Source organism: Phalacrocorax carbo, chromosome 10, assembly GCF_963921805.1.
Source record: "Phalacrocorax carbo chromosome 10, bPhaCar2.1, whole genome shotgun sequence".
NCBI lineage: Eukaryota > Metazoa > Chordata > Aves > Suliformes > Phalacrocoracidae > Phalacrocorax > Phalacrocorax carbo.
The window spans coordinates 9,557,413-9,577,745 of NC_087522.1; the positions used below are offsets into that span (position 1 = coordinate 9,557,413).

General features: G+C 45.3%; 1 protein-coding gene across 1 annotated transcript; it reads left to right on the top strand.

Annotated features, from left to right (window-relative positions):
• Positions 1-332: 332 nt before the first annotated feature.
• GPR139 (G protein-coupled receptor 139) lies at positions 333-18,970 on the top strand. Its single transcript, XM_064461778.1, has 2 exons — positions 333-453; positions 14,421-18,970. Exons 1-2 carry the CDS (start codon positions 333-335, stop codon positions 15,353-15,355), a joined length of 1,056 nt encoding a protein of 351 aa, XP_064317848.1. The 3' UTR covers positions 15,356-18,970.
• The last annotated feature ends 1,363 nt before the right edge of the window (positions 18,971-20,333 follow it).

Below are 20,333 nucleotides of genomic sequence, written 5' to 3' on the forward strand. Positions count from 1 at the left end.
CCGGATCTCCCTCCTCAGGCCCTTTCCCTCCGGGCTCGCCTCGGCTGCCCCAGACCTGCCTCCGCCGACCGCGGGGTCCCAGGGCAGGCACCATCAGGCGATAAGGGGCGGCGGGTCCCGCCGGCCGGGGCGGCCCCGCCCCGCCCCACCGGCGGGCGCCGGGCTGGTCCCGCCCCGGCCCCGCACCGCCCGGGGCCGCGCCATGTGCCGCTGCCCGCTGCGGGGGCCGCGCCGCGCTCGCCGCCGCCGCTGAGCGTGCCAGGGGCGGGCGGGCGGCGCGGCCGGGGCGGCGGAGCGAGCGCCGGCAGCGCGGCCGCGGGGAGAGCGGGTCCATGGAGCACAACCACCTCCACCTCCACAACGGCTCCCTCCTGGCGCACCACCGCTATGGCTGCGGCTTGGGATACGCACCTGTCGTCTACTACAGCCTGCTGCTCTGCCTCGGGCTGCCGGGTGAGTGCCGCGCCCCGGCCCGGCGGGGAGCCGGCGGGGACGGGCCGCCGTGCCCGGGCTGCTCCGGGAGCGGCCGCGGCGGGGCGAGGCTGCGGGGCCCCGGGGAGCTGCCGGCAGCGCCCGCCGGAGCGGCGCCCGCCCGGCTGCCCGCGGTGCGGGGTGAGCGCGGTGCGGCGTCCTCCGGCTGCCGAGGACACGGGGAGCGCGTTCCTTCGCTTCCTCGGTGGGGATCAGCACGGGCATTTCTTAGACAGCACCTTCACTGCCTGACGGGCTGCTGCCCCTGCGTTTCCGCTCCCGCCGGGCTTTGTCCCTGCCTGCCCGCCGTCGCTTTCCCACCCGCGCTCGGGAGCTCTGACTTTGAACCTGACATACAAAGTCTCAGCCCGTCGCGAAGTTTCTGCTATAGTCAATTTGGCCCTTCGAAGACAAAGTGGTGCTGAGGACAGGAAGGCGCTGGGTCTGTCCCCGATCGATCGCGCGCCGGGCTGGCAGCAATCAAAAGTGTAGCTGTTGAGTTTTCCTGGTGCAAATCTCCGCCTGGTTCCCTGGGGCAGGGTTGGCTCTGGGAGCAGCGTGCTGCTGGTGAGGAACTCGGCTGGGGAAGGAGCATGCTATCACAAGGTTAGCAGACAGCTGCCATGCTCAGGAGCCTGTCCTCACAGGTGATGGAGCAGGACAGTATCTAGAAAGTCCAGTCTTAGGGTCAGCGCCCTGCAAAGGCAATGGCAATGCTGATGCTGAGATCCCCGAGTGCAGGTACAGAGCTTGGAAGAAAGTTCCAGCTCACAGGCACCAGCCTCCAGACTCTATAACCCTCAGTGAAATTTCCTACTAAAAAGGGGACAAAGACAACATAGTGATGCTGGGGTTGAGAAAAGCAAGAGAGACCGCAAATGGGGAAGGAAAGGATGTTTCAGGCTTGGGTGTAAACACCTGTGAGGCACCATTGCCAGCACACAGGTATCCACAGCTGAAAATGCACAGATGCCACACAAGCATCACTTCAGCAATACCATCTCAGCCAAGACGGAGGAGTGAGCAGGTCTCTCCTCCCAGAGGGGGCTGTCGGCAAGGTGCCTTGGCATGCAGGACAGCAGGGAGCTGCTCGTGCAGCACCACTTCTGCAGTTACAGACCCGGCTTCAGCAGGCAGAGCTGCCATCCCAGCACAGCCTGGGAGGGCAAACGTCATGGCTTGCTCCCTGGCTTCACACCTCCAGCCTCAGAATAACTTACAGTGATCCCAAGGACAGGCAGAACAAGTCAGAGAAAAGTTAGAGTGATCTGATGCACCAAGGTGAATTGGTATTTTAAAGGTACAATACAAGAGATTTTTGTTTTGTCTATGTACAGCTATGCATTTAAAGTGACATGTAAAATAGAAAGCAGCAATGGTAGTTAATAGTCTACAATTTCTAAATGTCTTGTTCACCTTAATTCCGTCTTCAAGCAATTAATTTGTAGAAAAAAAATTTATCAGACATGAAGAGAAGCCTGTCTCTGAACAGCACACATGCAGTTACCACTCTGCATATGAACTGATGTTCTGTGTTGCATTTTTTTCTCCCCCTCCCTGGCTTATAGTTAAAATTTGAAGATTGGCTAATAGCTCAGAGAACTGGAAAGTCATCCTGTATTTACCCACAGAGGATTAAGGGTATAGGCAAGTGTCTTTGCTCCACAGCATTGATGAGTCTCAGCCCTGACCTGAAGAGACCCAGCTAGCAGGGATGAGGAGCTAGTTTCTTCTTGGTTAATCCTTTAGAGGCTACTTAGATCTCCACAGTAATGACAAGCTCTAATTTCAACACCTGTCCCCTAGGAACTGACCAAGACCCTCTCAAGATTATCAGGTGAAGAAGTTGTTATGAAGCAGTCTGTGGCTAAGCTTGCCTTTGTATGTCTCTGAAACGGGGGAAAGTCTTACGTGCACAGACAAGAAAAAAAATCACTTAATGAGTGTTCTGCACATACTTGCACCAGCTCCCTAAGGACACTGCATTGTAATTACAGACCTAATGCTGTCATTCTAAAAACATGGTTAAAATTGGTGCACAATCCAAATTAGCAATGGTGACACGCATTTCTCAAGGGATCGGCTGATTAGAGCAGTGGCACCAATGACAGCGCTTGGCAGAACTAGCCAAATCATTTGGTGGTGCAACGCTGCTGAGTTCAGTGGACTTACACCAGGTATGAATGCGTTAGCTTGCTCAGTACACATTATATGAGGATAATGTTGGCACCAACACCTGAAAACACTGCACAGGTACAGTATGCTGAGTAAATACACAGTATACTGAGTGCATGAGAAATTTATGATTCTCACCCTGAGAGTGCACAGGGATGAGAACAGAACAACCTGGATATGTTTAGGGGAAGACTCACACAGCTAAGCTTCGTTGCAGATGTGGTACAGGGCAGGAGCAGTGCTAAAAAGAGCTTTTCATGTTTTAATTTGAAGCTGCTCTTCAGTTTTATAACATTAAACATTTTAAAGGTAGCACAATTATTACCTGTTAGAAGAACCCTGAAATCTGTGGGATCTGAGTAATTAGCTTTGTGTGGTGTCAAGAATTTAAGAAACATGATCTAGAATCTGTCTTCAAATACAGCTCTAGTGCAGTGTTTTTGCTGAAATGGAAACAGTTAACTCCTTGCCCTTGCCATAAATCTTGAGGAAAGACTGAGGAGAGGGGAAACCGGTTAACTGTTTCTGCCTTTTCTGCTCTAGTGTCTGAAGGAAATTTCACTAACTCAACAACTCCACTTTGAGGCCAAGCGAGGCCAGGCCTGATTGTGCATGCAGAGAAAGCATCCTTCCCCCTCCTTTGTATAACCTGGGCATCTCAGCAGATCCTGTTCTCAGGAGCAACTGTTCCTCCCTGTTCAACCAGGCTCCAGAAAGTCTGAAAAAGGCAGAGACGAGAGACACTAAAGTGAACTCCCTTCACGCCTGCTATGATAGTAGCACACAGAGGCAAATGCCAGGCTGTGCCCTGAAAAGAGATGCACCCACAGAGGCACCATTGCATGCCGACCCTGCTGCAGCAGGTACAGCATTCTGGGGTGTCTTTGCATTTTCCAGAGGTGATTGCACCTTCCAGTCAGCTGTAATGGGTGGTTTCTTCTTTTTCCCTCTAAGCACAGGCTGGCAAGGCAGAGACTGTTTTCCAAAGCTTGTTTTGGGTGCAGATGTGCAAAGGCACCCCATAAGTGTACAGTCCCACTGCCAGGAGCGGGGGTGCCCTAGGAGCAGTCTGCTTGGGACAGGGAGAAGCTCTTGGTGCAAGGGTGGGCAGCAGAGTGAGGGAGCGGCACTAGAAGTGGGGTCATACTCCCATTTGGGGCGGGGGGATTGTTATCATTTATGGAGCTGTTCTGCAGCTCCTGATTTGCCCTCCCTGCACTCCCCTTGTCTGTCAGTCTGAGAGGACCTCTGAAGCATGTCCAGTTACCTGGGAGGCAAAAGAGGGGCTGCAGGAAGGCTTAATGGAAGCAGTTCTTGCTTTAGTGAGAGAAAATGCCAGAGGAGAGGTGTTGTCGCATGTGGGCAAGGGAAGAAATTGCTTTACTTCAATCCAGGAGGGGGCTGGTAAGGTGAGGAAGCAAAGAGGAACAGGTGCCAGCTCTCAGTCTGTCCCTTTGCCAGCAAGAGCTGCACAAAGCAGCTACACCAAAAAGCTCCTGCTATAGCAGTGCCACCATACATGACCTCAAGGGTCAGGCAGAGAAGCAGCAATGCTCTCTGCAGATACCTGGCTTTGACCCTGATTCCTGCTTCATTAGAAGGTGCAGTGGCCTGATCCATGTGCTTCCAGGGGTCTTCTCCTCCTGACAGTGCAGAGAGGCAGAGTAGAAACTGGCTTTCTTACTGCGTGATCGCTGGTTCCACTTTGCTCCCTGGTCAGTTGCCTACCTGGGGAATGACTCAACTTCAGGGACATCAGAACTCAATGACACAAAGGACAGGCACGTACCCAGCACCCTTACAGCATCCCTAGGAGGTAACAGGCTCACACCGATGCCCCAGGGAAGTGCCACTCCAAACTTTGAGAGCCCGATCTACAAATGTCTTTTATTCATGCTTTAGGCTTCTGCTTAAAACCCATCACTGATTTAAACACAGATTCAGGACTTTGTAAGCTTGGGAAAGCAGCCTGGACATACTTGGGTGCTCCCAGTGGGAGGATGCAAACAGGTAGCTTTTGTGTCAGACCTGCTGCTGAACAAGATATTGCAGAGATGGAGAAAACCCAGGTCATTCAAAGCCCAGCCATGAACAGAGTGCACTTGGTGGGCTCCACGTAGAGGGAGAGAAGCTGTAGTCCTGACCTAGGGGAGCATGTAAGCAAGGGTTTCTAACCTTTCTACCACACACTGTCAAGAAAGAGCTACACACTATGGACTCTCCCCTGACAGATGACAAACCAGCTGTCCTCACACAGCAAATCACCTCCTTCCTAGGGTGTTGAATTGACATGCAGGTGTGTAATTTGCACTGCACCCATGCAAACTGCAGTACAGTCATGGGCAAACTGAAACAGTGGAGAACTGGTCCTTCTGGAGCCTGCTCCCCATAGGCATGCATCTTGGAATAAGGAGGCTATTCAGGAGGCGTGCGAGCCAGGATCATTGTCCTGACAAGGCAGGTACTGCCAGTGGGCTGTGGGCTGAGCATCCCTCATCTAAGAGACCACCAGCATGCAACAGCCCAGCTGTGCTCCCTCTGCTCTCTGGCAGTGTAGGGGGAATGAGACCTGAAGAGCATTGTCTGTGCTTATAGCCGCAACCTGGTTAGTACCAGGAGTAGGAAGGGGGACAGGTAGCAATGTTTGATGACTCACATGGCATGTAATATCCAGTAAATACCAAAGCAGGCACAAGGTAGGTCTACATACAGCACACAGCAGTACAGAAGTGTGTCAGACCTGTTTTGGATTCCTGTTATCTACTGCCTGGTATATTCTCATGCAGTCACAATACAGGCTTCTGATTAAAGAGGGCATTTCCAACACCTGAATAAATAGCCTCTTATAACAGCACACCTGAACAATAAAAGTGCTAAAGGAAGATCTGAAAATATGAGTGGGAGAATTGTTACATGCAGAGTTATGACCTTGAAAAAACAGCTCTCTTCAGCTGTCGCTCATTAGATGCTCACACAATGAATAAGAACTGAACCCTCGGAGATCTGATTCAACCCCCCTTTTATTCAAAGACCATACTTTCTCTGAATTAAAATCTGAATTGGATACAAAACCAGTACACTGCATCCTGCTTAACAGAGGACAAATAAATTGGCAGAACTTTAGCTCAGCTATCAGAGCAATCGAAGGGCACTGCAGCATGTTACAGTAGCACTACTGGACAGCGGGGAACAAAACTACTGCTAACGTGCTTAAAATTAGTTGCTTCCTATTGTAAAATGAATGTTTTTTATTTAAGGAAAGAAGAATCATTATGAAAAATAATAGATTCATTACTGTTTCTGCACAGGAACAGTGACAGCAAGGCATGCAGATGGGAGCAATTTTGTTTGGTCAGTATGCCTGGAGATTGCGGCCACTAAAGCTTTGCGGCCTGAGAGGCAGTGTGTGGCTCAATCCATAATAATGCAGAAAAGGACTTTATTGTGCATCTCTGAACGCTTTACAGAGTACAACCACTAACTTTGGTTTTCTTCTGCCACATCAGTAGGAAACAACACTGTCGGGCTGTAATGATAACGAGGTGCAATATTTGGGAGGCTCACTAGACTATGAAGTGCACAACCTTGCATGGCAGGCTGCTGAAATGGGTTGGGAAGGAAAAACGTTTTTCTTGAAATGACGACTACACAAAAGAGAGAGCACAGCCAGTTTTCACGGTAGGTGGGTAATGCAGAGCCTCCAGTTGTTAAGAAGTCAAACCATTCAGAAGCACTAGGCAGTCTAATATCCTGCTGTTCTTCATCCACCCCCTTACTTAGTTCTCTCCTCCTCCTCCTCTTTCTGCTACCCTCCATAAAATGGGGGTGAATCAGCAGAAAAAAGCCAGCAGGAGAAGGCCTTCATACGCATACATCAAACCAATTTGCTGTAGGCAAACAAACAACATGGAGATGTCCTGACGTGGTATGCTCTCTGCGTTCACATGCCAAGTGCAAAGCAATTCCTGGCCACGAAAGCTTTTACCTTCTGCTTCAGGTGGTCTTTTTGAGCCTTTTATCTCTTTTCCCATTAACTTTGAGACACCAGCAAAGCAAACAAAGCCAAAATTAACCCCTTGAGCACAGGAGACCTTGCACAGGATTCTGTTTTCCTGCTGCAGAACAAAGATATATATGTAAAGATCCTAAACCCCAATGTTCAGAGCGCTGTTGGTGCCATTACAGGGGTGACCTGATAGATAGCGTTGGGTTGCCTCCCAGGACACCGTATGGTTGTGCAGAGGTAATGAAGTAGAAGCAAGCAAGTAGGACCAGAATTAATGGTACAGAAGATGACCAAAAGGAGTTTTACCCCTTATCCATGGGAGAGGAGAGAATCCTACCTATTGAAACACTGAACACATCTGTTTCACTGAAATTTTTCTACCACCTGAAACACAGTCTCCCTAGAATATACAGTCATTTAACTTCTCCATCTTTTCAATCATGTGGTGCATTGACTACACGGATAGGTGCACTAAAGGTTGCTTTTCGTTTCAAGACAAATTACCTGTCAGTCAGTTACATTAGACTAGGGTATTTCACAAACATTTGTTCGTTCCAGGTGTGTTTTCTTCAATGTCCAGACTAGCACAGGAAAGGGTGATATATCTAGTGTGGATGCAGTATATTCTCTGTGGAGGAAATAAAGCCAAACTGTGATGGTTTTACATAGTCTGTAATTTCCTGCATATTGTGTAAAATTGGCATAGTCTCTGAGAAAGCTTGGCCATGGGGTTTGTAAGCATGAGCTCCTATTGCATTAGCTAATGCTTTAGGAAGACATAAAGACTTTGTTTTTTCAGTAAAACCACAACCAAAGGTAAAATCCTCTTAATTATTCATGCTCAGTAAAGAATTCATGCCAGTGCCCTTATGAAATCACATCCTCCCTCCATCCTAGTCATCCCGTCAAATACCTTTGGCACCTGCCTCAGTACTTTGGCATTCGATATCAAAAGTGTGGAATGGTTTTGTCATCCTCAAGCTCAAGTTACTCAGCTTGAGACCTCTTAAACCTCACTGACAGCCCACATTTAGAAGCCACAGACACCAGCCAAATGAGAGACCTGAATTGCCTTGAAAATCTCTGTCTGTCCAGATACATTGCATGAATAACCACATTCCTTTTATGATTTCTGCATTGTTTTGCAGATTGCTTTTTCTCCTCCCAGCACTGATTTCCATTAGAAAGCTTTACTGCTTTGGTAGCAAGATACAAGGCTAGGTTTTGAGATGTGAGTTTTAAAACTTTTTTTACCCTTGTGTGGGTGTCTCTAAGAAAGACTTTGCAGGGGAAGTGCCTGAGATTCATTAGAGGCTTTCTGCACTGTAGGCCCAGTTCAGGAAAGGTGGACAAGGAGGGTGAAGACAGCAAGAGGAGAACCAGTGACATTTACAGAGGTGTGTTGTGTCACTGGTGTGCATGTACTGGGTCTCCCCGCATCTTAGCCTAGCGTTCCTTCTGGCTCATCCTCATATTGCAGGAATAGCCTATTTTATAAGGACTAGGGAAAAAAGTATACTACAACAATCTAGGAAAGCCAAAAGCAATGCAATGTAATTACACGTCTGCCAGACAAGTTACTGCACTTAAGCCTGAGTAGTTGGCAAGGCTCAGAGCAAATACTGTCCATTGGCATCTCCACACCATTACCACATCTGTGCCCTCCAACAGCGAGGAAGTGTTTTTGGTTGGATTGAAGTCCCTTTCTGGCCTCCATAACACACTGACGGCTAGTGCCATCTGCACAGCAAAGTACCCCATACAGCATCCTTCTCCAGAGCCGCCTCAGCTAGTAAATGCCATCGGGGAGAACAGCAGCCCTGGAGACCAGATTTCACCATTGGAATCTGGCCTCTGACACCAACTCATTAATTCACCTGTGACTTGCAAGCAGAAGGCCATGCCATGTTTTCTCTGGCAGTCACTAACCTGGTCTCCCATGTATGGAGGGGAGCTTGGGTTGTCCTCAGCAGGAGCTTAATCATCCTCTACCTCCAGGTTCACTTTCACCCTCAGAGCTAGTGGCTAGTGTGGTCTGTCCCTGCACATGGTATTTCTAAGCACAAACCACACAAGAGCCTTCCTACAAGGTGTCAAACCTCCTCCAGTGACAGCCCTGCATCTGTGCCTGCTGTAGCTTTTGTGATGCTCGTTTTTTGGCTTAAATCCCTCTCCAGCCCCTGGGAGATGATGTGGGCACTGGCAGAAGGGGCTGACGGCTCATCCTCCCCCGAGGGTGAGTGGGTGCGTGCCATTCAGCAGTGCTCAGACAATTGAACAACAAATAAATCAATTTACTTTAAAAATCAATCCTCACAGGAACTCTCAGGGAAGGAAAAACTTGTATTGCACTAATTATATTCTATAAAGTATTTCTTTACGCTTCACAATGGTTTAAGGAAACATTTCAGGATACAATAATAAAAGAGAAGAACAAATTACATTAGCCATGAGCAGGCACCGCTCACAGAGGTTGTCCCCATCTGCTGTAGTGTTGAGTTCGACCCATACGGGCTGTAAGAGAAAAAACATGGAACCGCCCTATCTTCTTTAAAGGCAAACAGCATCCAGGGGTCATTTTAAAAGACCACATAACCAGCTATAGCCAACATTAGTAATAAACACATTTACTTTTCCACAGCATTTTTAAAAAATAAATCCTGTTACGTAGCCTCCATCAGAAATCACCCATTGTCATCATCTTCTCCAGAGAGCTCCTGCATGAAGTCAGGGCTGAACGCCCTCCTCATCTCCAGTCTGGTAACTATTGGCAAATGACTGTTAGTAATCACAGTCAGATCTGGCTACTCGACACGGTACACCTGTTTACATTTTAATATTGCCTCCTAGTTTAGAGGAAATAATCTATTCCCGTTACACAAGAATACCACTTTTTTCACCATATATTTTTAGCATATTGTACTTGTAGTCTCAGAGTTTCTAAATTTGAAAGAGGTGTTTACTGACATTTTTTTAAAGCATGTTAAAATTTAAAAAGTTCACAAACTGTCTCTTTGCCAGTCAGGTGACTAATGCAAGGTCTGCAGAGTAGTTTCATACATTGCACAATAATTTGTAGGGATCCTAGCAACAACTGTATTCAGTAAAAGGTGTCCATTATATGCAGTGACCTAATGTTTATCACGCTCAGTAAGCAACACTCATGGCTACTTCATTTAGGTGGTTTACGATGCTGATCTACTGAACTACACAGCAGGCCTTATTCCCAACGCAGCAGTGCTACCAATTGTGTTGTAAAGGCTATTTCACTGCACAGGTCGCTGTGTACGTGCAAAATGCTCTTAATAAAAACAAACAAACAAAATCCCCAAACACAACAAAAAACCCAAAACCATAACAAACAAACAAATCCAAAGCCCAGAAACATACCTATTTCTTCTTTGGACAGATACAGTTGCTTCTGGTTAAGCTCACACGCAGTGATAACAGTTAGTGGAAGGAGCTCTGTGAATCCCCCACAAAGACCGTGGTTAGGCATCATTTGAGCTACAACTGTAATTCACAAAACAAGAAGCTGGGGGAAAAAACTGTGCCTTTAGGTCACAAGCACAGCTTTGAGGAGGTGCAGCAGACTGCCTGGGCCCTGCAGGCAAGACGGCATGGCTGTAGTAGGGGAAACAAACCCAAATCACATAAGAACCAAGGTTACTTCTAAAGGATGATCCCTCTCAGATACCTCTGAGGACCTCTAGTAATGTACATTTCAGTGCTACAGTTGGACTCAGAAGCCGATAAAAGTCAGAGGAGATGTCAAAGGAGAGCTATAAGTGTCCCATGATAAAGCCTAGCTAAGTTAGAAGGTTGCTATACTTTGAGTAGCGTGGAACAATGGTGTTTGGATGTCAGAAACCTTCAGGTGTTGTGTCTCAAAGGCATCCTCATAACTGAAGGAAAAAATTGAGACTGCCACTTCTTACAGTTGCTTCTCATCATCTGCTGGTGGCATCTCAAGGCTTCAGCCAGCTAGTCCCTAATGAAGCTCTGGTTCTCAACCAGATATTTATAAATTCAGAATACTGCACTGCAGCAAGTGACACTAGCATAAATTCCCATCTGTCATCCCCTAATCAACGCCCAGCACAGTGATCAATCTCTCTAAAATTCCGATTAACTTAACTACTTAGTATCTAGAATAAAAAACACTGCAAGAAATGGCCAGTATACCATCCAGGACAATTTAGGGTCACTGACCTATCCAGCGGCTGTAGCTCCACATACTTCACAGTAGAGAGATACTTGTATACCTCCATCAGCATCTCTACCATAGTCCTTATCACTGACTACAACATTAGTGCAAGAATTAAGGTAAACAAGGTTAAAACGTGGTTGCAAATACTCTTCCATCATCTTTCACACACAGTAGGTAATTTTTGCCCACAGGAGAGCTTGCGGGGCATGGAATACCCAGCAGTTACCGAGATGCTGGCACAAGGACACAGGGCAGTGTTGTCACCCACTTCCCATTTTACTGTAGATAGTGTTTGAGGACATGCCGAGGACTGACTTAACACTGGGTATGAAATGGGTGAAGGACTGAGACTTACCCGTAGCTCATCCTCACTTTCCGTATACAGCATGCAGCAGGAAAAATACTCCCAAACCCTGTGCTAAGACACTATCATACTGGCAACTTTCTGCTGCACCCCAGTATATATCTGTTCTCACAAAGTATATGATATCACTATATTTCATATCATCCAGCCAGAAAAAGCCCTAATGTGATCCCAGGGAAAGCATTTCCAATACAAGATACAATAACCCTCACAGAAAAATTGAATAGAGCTTGCATGTACTTTTTCAGATCAATTTTCTAATCCGGCTCACCAAGCAAAGCTCACTGGTGTTAGACAAATAACTTGTATTTCAGTACATGCTGTTACTGCTGTTGCTGGAAACCCTGAGAAAGGCGGGGGGAGAGGGTACAGAGGAAAGGACTGCTCATACTTCACTGAAAGGGTTGTCAAGCACTGGAACAGGCTGCCCAGGGAAGTGGTTGAGTCACCATCCCTGGAGGTAAAGACCTGCAGACGTGGTGTTTAGGGACATGGTTTAGTGGTGGACTTGGCAGTGCTAGGTTAACAGTTTAACTTGATGATTTTAAAGGTCTTTTCCAACCTAAATGATTCCTTGATTCTATAAATCTGCTCCTGGAGGAAAATGGAAGTGGGATTAGAACCAAACAGCATGACCCTCACAACGAGCAGAAAGTAGGGGGAACCAGGGCTGCTGAGCCTGGATATAGCATGGCTTCAGCATCCCTGCAGGAGCTCCTATGACAGCCAGGCCAGAGTTAGCAGCAGGGACCAACATCCTCAAGCATCCCCCTTGCTACACGCTGCCTTCAGCTGCTACTAGAGTCAAATCCAGAGGATATAAAGAGAAGAGGAAGCCCATGGGTCACATCCAATATCTGCAAAGCCAAGCCAGGCAGCCTGGCTGGCCCAAACCAAGAATGGCTGCACAGCCGTGATAAATGCTCCGTCTCAAGGATTTCCTTGACAGTACATCACTCACTGTACCTCCACAGCTCATCAGCAGGCACCATGGAGGCATTTCATAAGCAAGTAAGTGAAAAATGACACAGCAGTTCTGACTATATCACCCCCCATCCCCCATGTCTGCTCTGAGCTGAAATCAATGCAGTTGCACCTATGCTAACAGATGGCAGAATTGGGAAAATTCCCCTGAAGGTGATTTGAGACAATACTGTTGAAAATATTTTTTTTAATTTAAGGAAGGAGTCATTTGATTGTCATGTTTGATTTAGTTTTGTTCCAAGATACAAAATTAATATATTAAGTTAATACAAAAATAGGTGACACTTATGAGGGCTATTACTTAAGATCATTTACTTGGCTGCAGTTCATTTCCCTGGTGGCAGAAATCTGCTCCCAGACAGCAGGCTTTTAAGGCATTTATGAAGGAGGAAGTTTTCTCCAGTGCCAAGTAAAACAGTTTTTTTAAAAAATGAGCATTTTCACTTGTAGGACATATGTCCTAGGTCATCATTACCTTAATGTCAGCAACTTCCTTTCTCTCTGATTTAAAGAAATCCTTACAATTACTGTTGATTTGTTTTGGGAAATCCATCAAAGCTGGCAGAAGTGTTTGAAGCACTGAGTGCACAGAAGAGGTGATTTATAGAACACTTATGGAAATGTCAAATACAAACATTTGGCAGTCTCTTATACAGTAAACCAGATCTCTGATTTTTAAGTACTACTTCAGGTATTCTAGCCAAGCGATACCAACCTCTGATGGGAACAATCTTGCCTGTCTCATTCTAGCCCTACCACTAGTATGAATAATAGGATTTTTTTTTTTTTTCTTCAGTTCAAGACTACACAGTAAGTTCTAGTAAACACAAGCAAGTCGTTAAAGTTTGGCTATGCCTTACTGCTCCAGGAAAGCTCTCAAGGGCTGCAAGGGCTGTTTGTATTCATGGTGGGGAGTTCTGCCTGGCCAGAGTCTGCAGGACTGAGCCCTTCCTATGGAATCCGCAGTAGTACTGATTCAAGCAGCTACTGAAGTGTATTCTTCAGGTTGAATCACAGCTTTAGAAGACTGAAGCAAACTAGACAGTGAAACAGCAGAGACAAGGTACTTGAACACTTCACCACAATATTATTTAAGTGTCATACAATGCATCTAGATGTGGTTTAGGTAATGGGTCTGTATTGTGGCCAAAGAGTTGCAAGCAGATGCTTTTTCAGGAAACTCAGGGATGTTTACACTTGGGCTGAATCACATCTGATGTGACCAGCAGGGTTTCCTTAAAGGTTCAACTGTATCATTCCAGAGGAAAAATGTCTTGTAGTTGGAGGAGGACTTCTAAGGAGCAGCTCTGGATGAGCAAGCAGGTCTTTGTGGAGTAGATCATTTCAATGTTGAGAAGGGAGGTGCTTCCCCAGAGCCCATCTGTAGGAGATCAGGTCAGACAGGCAGGACTGAATTACAGGAGACTCATCCTGGGCAGAGCTGAAAACTTCAAGAGTGCTGTGAAGCACCTCCAGCTCCTAGGAAGAGCTGAGGAGACATGGTTCCCTGGAAGTCCTTCTCTCAATTAGGATCCCACTCAGGCAAGAGAAAATCACCTAACCCAGGTGGCTTTAATTTCAGCTCTTTAGTTGGAGTTCAAAACTAAAACCAGGCAGGCACTGTGAGCTGGGGCAAGGAACAAAATGTGTCTCTCCAACAACCACCCTGCCATTCTCATTTGTCACTTGTAAAATCTGAAGAAAGCAAGGGGGGAAATAAGAGTGCATGTGATAGATACTAATTTTTTCTACTGCTGCTCCCTCCTGCTACCCCTACATTCATGCACAGCAGCAGCGGTCCCACCAGCCCCTGGTTAGGATGCTCCTGTGCTGCCCACAGTGGCAGCAGGGCCAACCAGAGAGCAGCAACAGAGCCAGAACTATAACTACCTCTACAGCTGCTCCAAGGAGGCAGCAAAGGTCTGCCACACACCATTTATACCCGTGTCTGGACTGAAGGTCTGGACTTTCTCTCTGTCCCTTGTCCTGGTTCACTGGGACAGAGCGACAGCTGGGAGCAGGGCCACATGCTTTTCTCATGGCAACAGCTTCTGAGGGACCAAACTGTAGCGTTTTCCTTCTGATTTCTTGGTCTTTAATAAAGGCATTCATGTTGCTAAGTGCTGGAACAGAGCTACTGCTCCAAGTGAGTGCTCAGAAAAGCAAATTATATGTCTTAATAGCCTAACTCCATGTTTCTGTCTCCGCAGCAAACATCTTGACAGTCATCATCCTTTCCCAGCTTGTGGCTCGCAGGCAGAAGTCCTCCTATAACTATCTTCTAGCTCTAGCTGCTGCTGACATCTTGGTTCTCTTCTTCATCGTCTTTGTTGACTTCCTCATGGAAGATTTCATTTTAAACAAACAGATGCCTCAGGTACTGGACAAAATAATTGAGGTCTTGGAATTTTCTTCCATCCACACCTCCATTTGGATTACGGTTCCTCTAACAATCGACAGGTATATAGCTGTGTGCCATCCACTGAAGTATCACACAGTCTCCTACCCTGCTCGTACTCGAAAAGTCATTGTAAGTGTCTATATCACGTGCTTTTTGACCAGCATCCCCTACTACTGGTGGCCCAACATTTGGATTGAAGACTACATAAGCACATCAATGCATCACGTCCTCATCTGGATCCACTGCTTTACTGTTTATTTAGTGCCCTGCTCCATCTTCTTCATCCTGAATTCCATCATTGTGTACAAGCTGCGACGAAAGAGTAATTTCCGACTGCGAGGGTACTCCACAGGGAAAACAACAGCCATTTTATTTACTATAACTTCTATTTTTGCCATACTTTGGGCACCAAGAATAATCATGATATTATATCACCTCTACGTATCTCCTATAAACAACAGCTGGGTGGTACATATTGTGTCGGACATTGCCAATATGCTAGCACTGCTGAACACTGCAATTAATTTCTTCCTCTACTGTTTTATTAGCAAAAGATTTCGCACAATGGCAGCTGCCACGCTAAAAGCCTTCTTTAAGTGTCAGAAGCAACCTGTGCAATTCTATACAAACCATAACTTTTCCATAACAAGCAGCCCTTGGATTTCCCCAGCCAACTCTCACTGCATCAAAATGCTTGTTTACCAATATGATAAGAATGGAAAGCCTATAAAAATATCACCATGAAAAGAGCAATAGTTGGAGTTTCTGGGTGCAAGTCCTTTTCTTGTGGTTACATCTTCAGGATGTAATTTGCTGAAATGGCTGTTTTGAAGAGTGGTCATTTGATTTCATTTCCCTGGGAGACCAAGGGCAGATCAGACTGTTCGGAGGGAAACAGGAGTACTCGATTTCAGGAGCAAAAGTGAAAAGGCAAATGCCTCCGTCTCTTGCATAGCATTTTGAATATGCTTCAGAGTTCAAGTCTTAGTGTTCAGTCGCACTCCAATGTTTTGCACCCCAGCACCAGTGAAGTCCAAAGTTATTGAAGGGGGGAAGCCACAATAGTGTTTAATTACAACCTTTTAAAACACAACAAAACCTTACTTGACCACACAGTTCATTATCAACAGAGGAAATGAATGCTTTTACATACTGTGGAAGGTGCCATTTCTGATGTGTGCACTTGCCAAAAAATTATGTGTTATTTCTGACATGAAATACCACCAGTCTTGCTGTCTAGACCTTGTTGCAGGAGGCAGCCTGTGAGACAAACTGTGACAAGCCCTTTTTGGCTCATTTGAACAATGCTTGAGGACCAATATATTACCTGTTGCAGCTTCAGCATGGAAAGCAATCTTGCAAGCTGCCAACATTAATGTTTTAAGTTGTTATTTACGAAGGCAACCAAGACAGGGATGCTGGAGGGAGGGAGGGAGGTTTCTAGAGCCAAGAACAAAAGCAGCATCTTTTCCTAGCTATTTCAGTTATGGTGTCTAAAGACTTTCAAATGCAAGGCCAAGTCCTGCCTTATGCAGAGCTCCCACTGAAGCTGATCCTGCAAGGTTTGGAGTGATTACAGCCTTCAGATTCCATCTTAATCAATAAAGATTCTCAGTTATCCCGCATGTTCAGGCCTTTAGGGATTAACATATAAAACCTCAACCTAAGATTTTCTCCTGACAAATTATGCCATCTGATTGCAGATTTGCCATTTAACTGTTAAGAAACTATTTGTGAAAGGAACCCCCATTAAATAACCACAGCAGTAAAAACATAGATCAGCTTGGACTGAGGCTTTTTAGTATTTACCTTATTTTAAATAGCTTGACTTCTCTTCCTTCACACTCAAAAACCAGTATTCCAGCCATGCTGAGTATAGGAAATGATGAGAGAAGAGATTTACAGGAAGGCTGAAAATGCATTTCTTTCAATTTCTCTCCTTTTCAGATCTTGGTATGTGGTCTTTGAGCCACGTACCACAACTTTTACTTCTATATTGGACACTTAATGCAGCCTTACTGAACGTGAGGGCAGACTTCCTTGCATGGTGAACATGAACACAAGCACAATATGGTCAGTGGACACAGCAGCTTCTCAGTAACTGCAAATAAAAAGCAGCCCGGTGCTAGCACTGTGTTTGTGCCTGTGCCCATCTCCATTGCCAGTGGGGAGCTTGTGGTGACCTAACATAGCAAGGTCTGCTGAGAAGGGATCCAGTCAGTCCCCTTTGGTGGGATCTGAGGGCTGAAAACGTCTCTCTCAAACCCGTGGGTGGCTCATCTTTGGTGCATTTCCCCCTAAGAAACACCAAGTCTGCACAAGTCCTGCTGAGGACAACGCCTGGCTCCCTTCTGCCACAAAGGTTGCATTTGCACACCAGCTTGCACCTGCAAGAGCAAAACCCATGGCAGCAGAAGGCACAAGCCATGAAAGACCAGGAGCCCAGGCAAAGGCTGGCTCATGCATGGAGGGGCTTTCTCAGGAGAGATTGAGGCTACTCAGGTCAGTCAGAAGCAGCAGAGGTGGGATGCCCAGTGAGCAGGCACCATCTGGTCCTCTCCCATCAGCAGAGCCATTGGGCTGCAAGATCTAGCTGGCAGCAAGAGCTGCTGCGCACTTCTGTACAAGGTGCTGGAACACCCCATGGGCCATGCTGGTTAGAGCAAGGAGGGGGGCATGTCTGGGGAAAGGGGGAGCTGAGAGTGAAAGCTGGCCCTTCCTACCCTCACCCACCAAGGGGTGCTACCCACCTGAATCTCCCCAGAGTCAAAGGGAAATGAGGAGACCCCTCATCCTATAGGCTGTTTGTCCCGGTGATCTCAACAAAACTTCACACTTGCAATAATAAAGTGTAAAAGGGATGCTCAGCCTTGCTGTGTTTGTCACAGCAAGATTAAAATTATTCCTCCCTTTACCAGTGTTTTACAGAAATTAAGTTTTGTGAACATGCCTTCTACCCTCCTCTCAGAAACCTCTCTCTGGTCTTTGTCAGTTGATAGTAACCAAAGTTACCTTATAAAAAAGGTACTGTATGTTTCATTTTGGGAAAACACTGTATTTATAACTTATTTTTATTCTAAATTTGTTATGAGGAATGCTTGTCTGAGTTACATGTGAATGAGTCTGAAGTGCAATATCTATATAGATAAGTGGTTCATTTTTGAGAATGTATCTATTGAAAAATTATTTATACAAGAAATTCACTATTCTGCTTAATATAATAGTAAACTTACAGAAAATAGTGAATGTTTAGGGCTTATATTTATTTAAAAAAAAATCAGTTAAGTGCATGGCATATGCTGCCATTCACATGGTGTGATTTATTAGTTTTTGTAACAATGTTTATCCTGCAAACTAGAAGTGTCATCTGATTTTACTGTCCTGATGATGTATTTTTGTAAATTACCATATTTTAAAGGATCTTTCTGAGTGAATATTTTATTTATCACTAAAAATAACCCATTAAATTGTTGTAACTTCATTTTGAAAAAACCTCGTATTTCTGTATCATTTTAGAAATGACAAGGTGCAATTTTCATGTACAGTGAATGGGTCATTTAATTTCTGGTAATTTAGGGCTTTCAGAGCTTACTTCCAAAGCCCCTTGAAGTCAGAGGGAAAGTTGCTTGTGGGTTTTGTCACTGGTTTTTCCAATCCCTGTCAATTCAGGAGGGTTTTGGATCAAGCTGTATCTTGTTAACAGACATTTGAAGCCTTCTTTGAGTCCAGTTTGGATAATAAAGCCTTGACTTTTTAGTCTGCCATATGGGAGCTGCTGTTGATAATACTTGCCTTATTTTTGGTTGTGTGAAGCATCTTGCAATGACTGTTGCTAAGTAGCCAATGTCTTGCTATATTATTCGTACCTCCTAATTTTCCAATAGTAAACACTTAATCAAGCACATATAGTGTCATTATTTAGGGAAAGTAACCTGGAGACAAAACCATCTTTGTTGTGGAGATGGTCTTTTGTACTCTATTTAATTTATATTTCAAATATCTACAATTAGAAAAAATAAGCTGTGAATGGACGGTTTTACAATTACTTACAGGTATATGTCCTTGAAGACCACAGCTAGGAACAAAATACTTTTTAGATGAGTTGCTGGTATATAAAATTATGGGACCTATCACCTATTTAAATTGTGAATATTGATATTTTCATAAGTAGACAATATATCGTGTTTGACAAACTTGTTTGTATTATAATAAATTATGGTGCATAACTTACTACTGTGTTTGGAGCTGGTGTTTGATTTATAGATTCTTATGATATGTTTTTGATTTATAGGTACTTATGATATACTACAAATAAGACCAGCCCTTGGCAACTATTACTCAGTAAAACATGGCCTTGGATTATGGGTGTTCATTCATTTGTTAAAAAAAACCCTGAAATAAAGATGTATCAATTATTACTGGCCCAATTCTTCATTTTGAACCAAAGTCTCAGCTCTTTTAAGTTAAGTTTAGCTGTTAAAATCAATTAATCCCTATCCCTAATACCAGCAGGAAGTTGGACCTGAAACAATGGACACCTGTACCAAAGCGGGTGTGGTGCCAGGAATCAGGTTGCTGCCCCCAGTCATTGCAAGTGATGAGATACCCAGTCAGGCCCAGGAGAGCAAAACACATAATCCTAATTCCCACCATCGATCAACGAGAATTAATGGTGTAAGCTTCCCTGCAAATAGGCTCTACTTAGTCACAGGAGCAGGGCAAATGAGAAATACGGCAGCTTGATTGAAGTTTAAGAACAAAATGGGGCATTAAAAAGGAAGTCTTCCCAATCCACTCTCCCTGTGGACACACAGTGTCCACATGTTTTACAGGCTGGTCCCCTTCTGTCTTAGCAAGTCCTCTCATTTTGCAAAGACAAAGGGGACCAGAATTCCAACAGAATGCTCATTCGTTGGAATGAGCTGTTACAAACATTTTGGGTTTCATGTGTTCTGGTAGGGTATTTCAGTCTGTTGCAGAGATAAGGATCCCTCATGAAACACCACACTTACAGATATATATATTATTACATATCTGAACATGATAAATATATCATATCTGTTGCCAGAAATAAAAAGTGCAAAAAAAAATATGAGAAAATACAAAATGCTAAAGTGGATGCAGGACTTCAGAGGAATGGACATGGAAGGAGCCCAACATTTCCTCAAAGCAAAAATACTAGTGCTATGCAGAATTCATACCCCAGTCAAATGTAAAACTTTGTGGGATCAAGCTCCTAGGTTCTCTGGAGAAGTAATAGGACATCAAAATATTAAAAAATTATTAAAAGTAAGCAGACTGTGGAGTAGAGAAGGAACTGATCAGAAAATTCCAGTGTCTTAGAGATCAAGAAATGCAGTGTTAAATGCAAGAGAGGAGAGGGTGACCCAGGTAATGCCAGACCCGCTCCTCCAATCTCCCTGGTGTGAAAGGCTTGGGAACAGATTTTAAAAGACAGCATCAGAGACACAAACAAGGGGGAGAGGGGCACTGCTGAAAGGAGCAGTGTCAGATTTGATAGAGCTTATCAGAGGTGTTCCTTATGGAGGGAGCCTGGGATCTGCCTGTCTCAGTACTTTCATTAACAGCTGCAGCATGAAAAGTACTGATGAAGTGTACAGATTATTCATAAAGGCATTGTACTGCCAGCGGAGGACTGAAGGAAAGGTATTTCATGTAAGAACCAGATGACCTTGAAGATTCAAGTGATAAAAATTGGATG

Excerpts from the sequence above, each read along its gene's own strand:
- GPR139 (XM_064461778.1), top strand. The coding sequence starts at position 333 with ATGGAGCACAACCACCTCCACCTCCACAACGGCTCCCTCCTGGCGCAC. Across the intron at positions 454-14,420 it reads GCTCTGCCTCGGGCTGCCGG|CAAACATCTTGACAGTCATC; the intron begins GTGAGTGCCGCG and ends CTGTCTCCGCAG.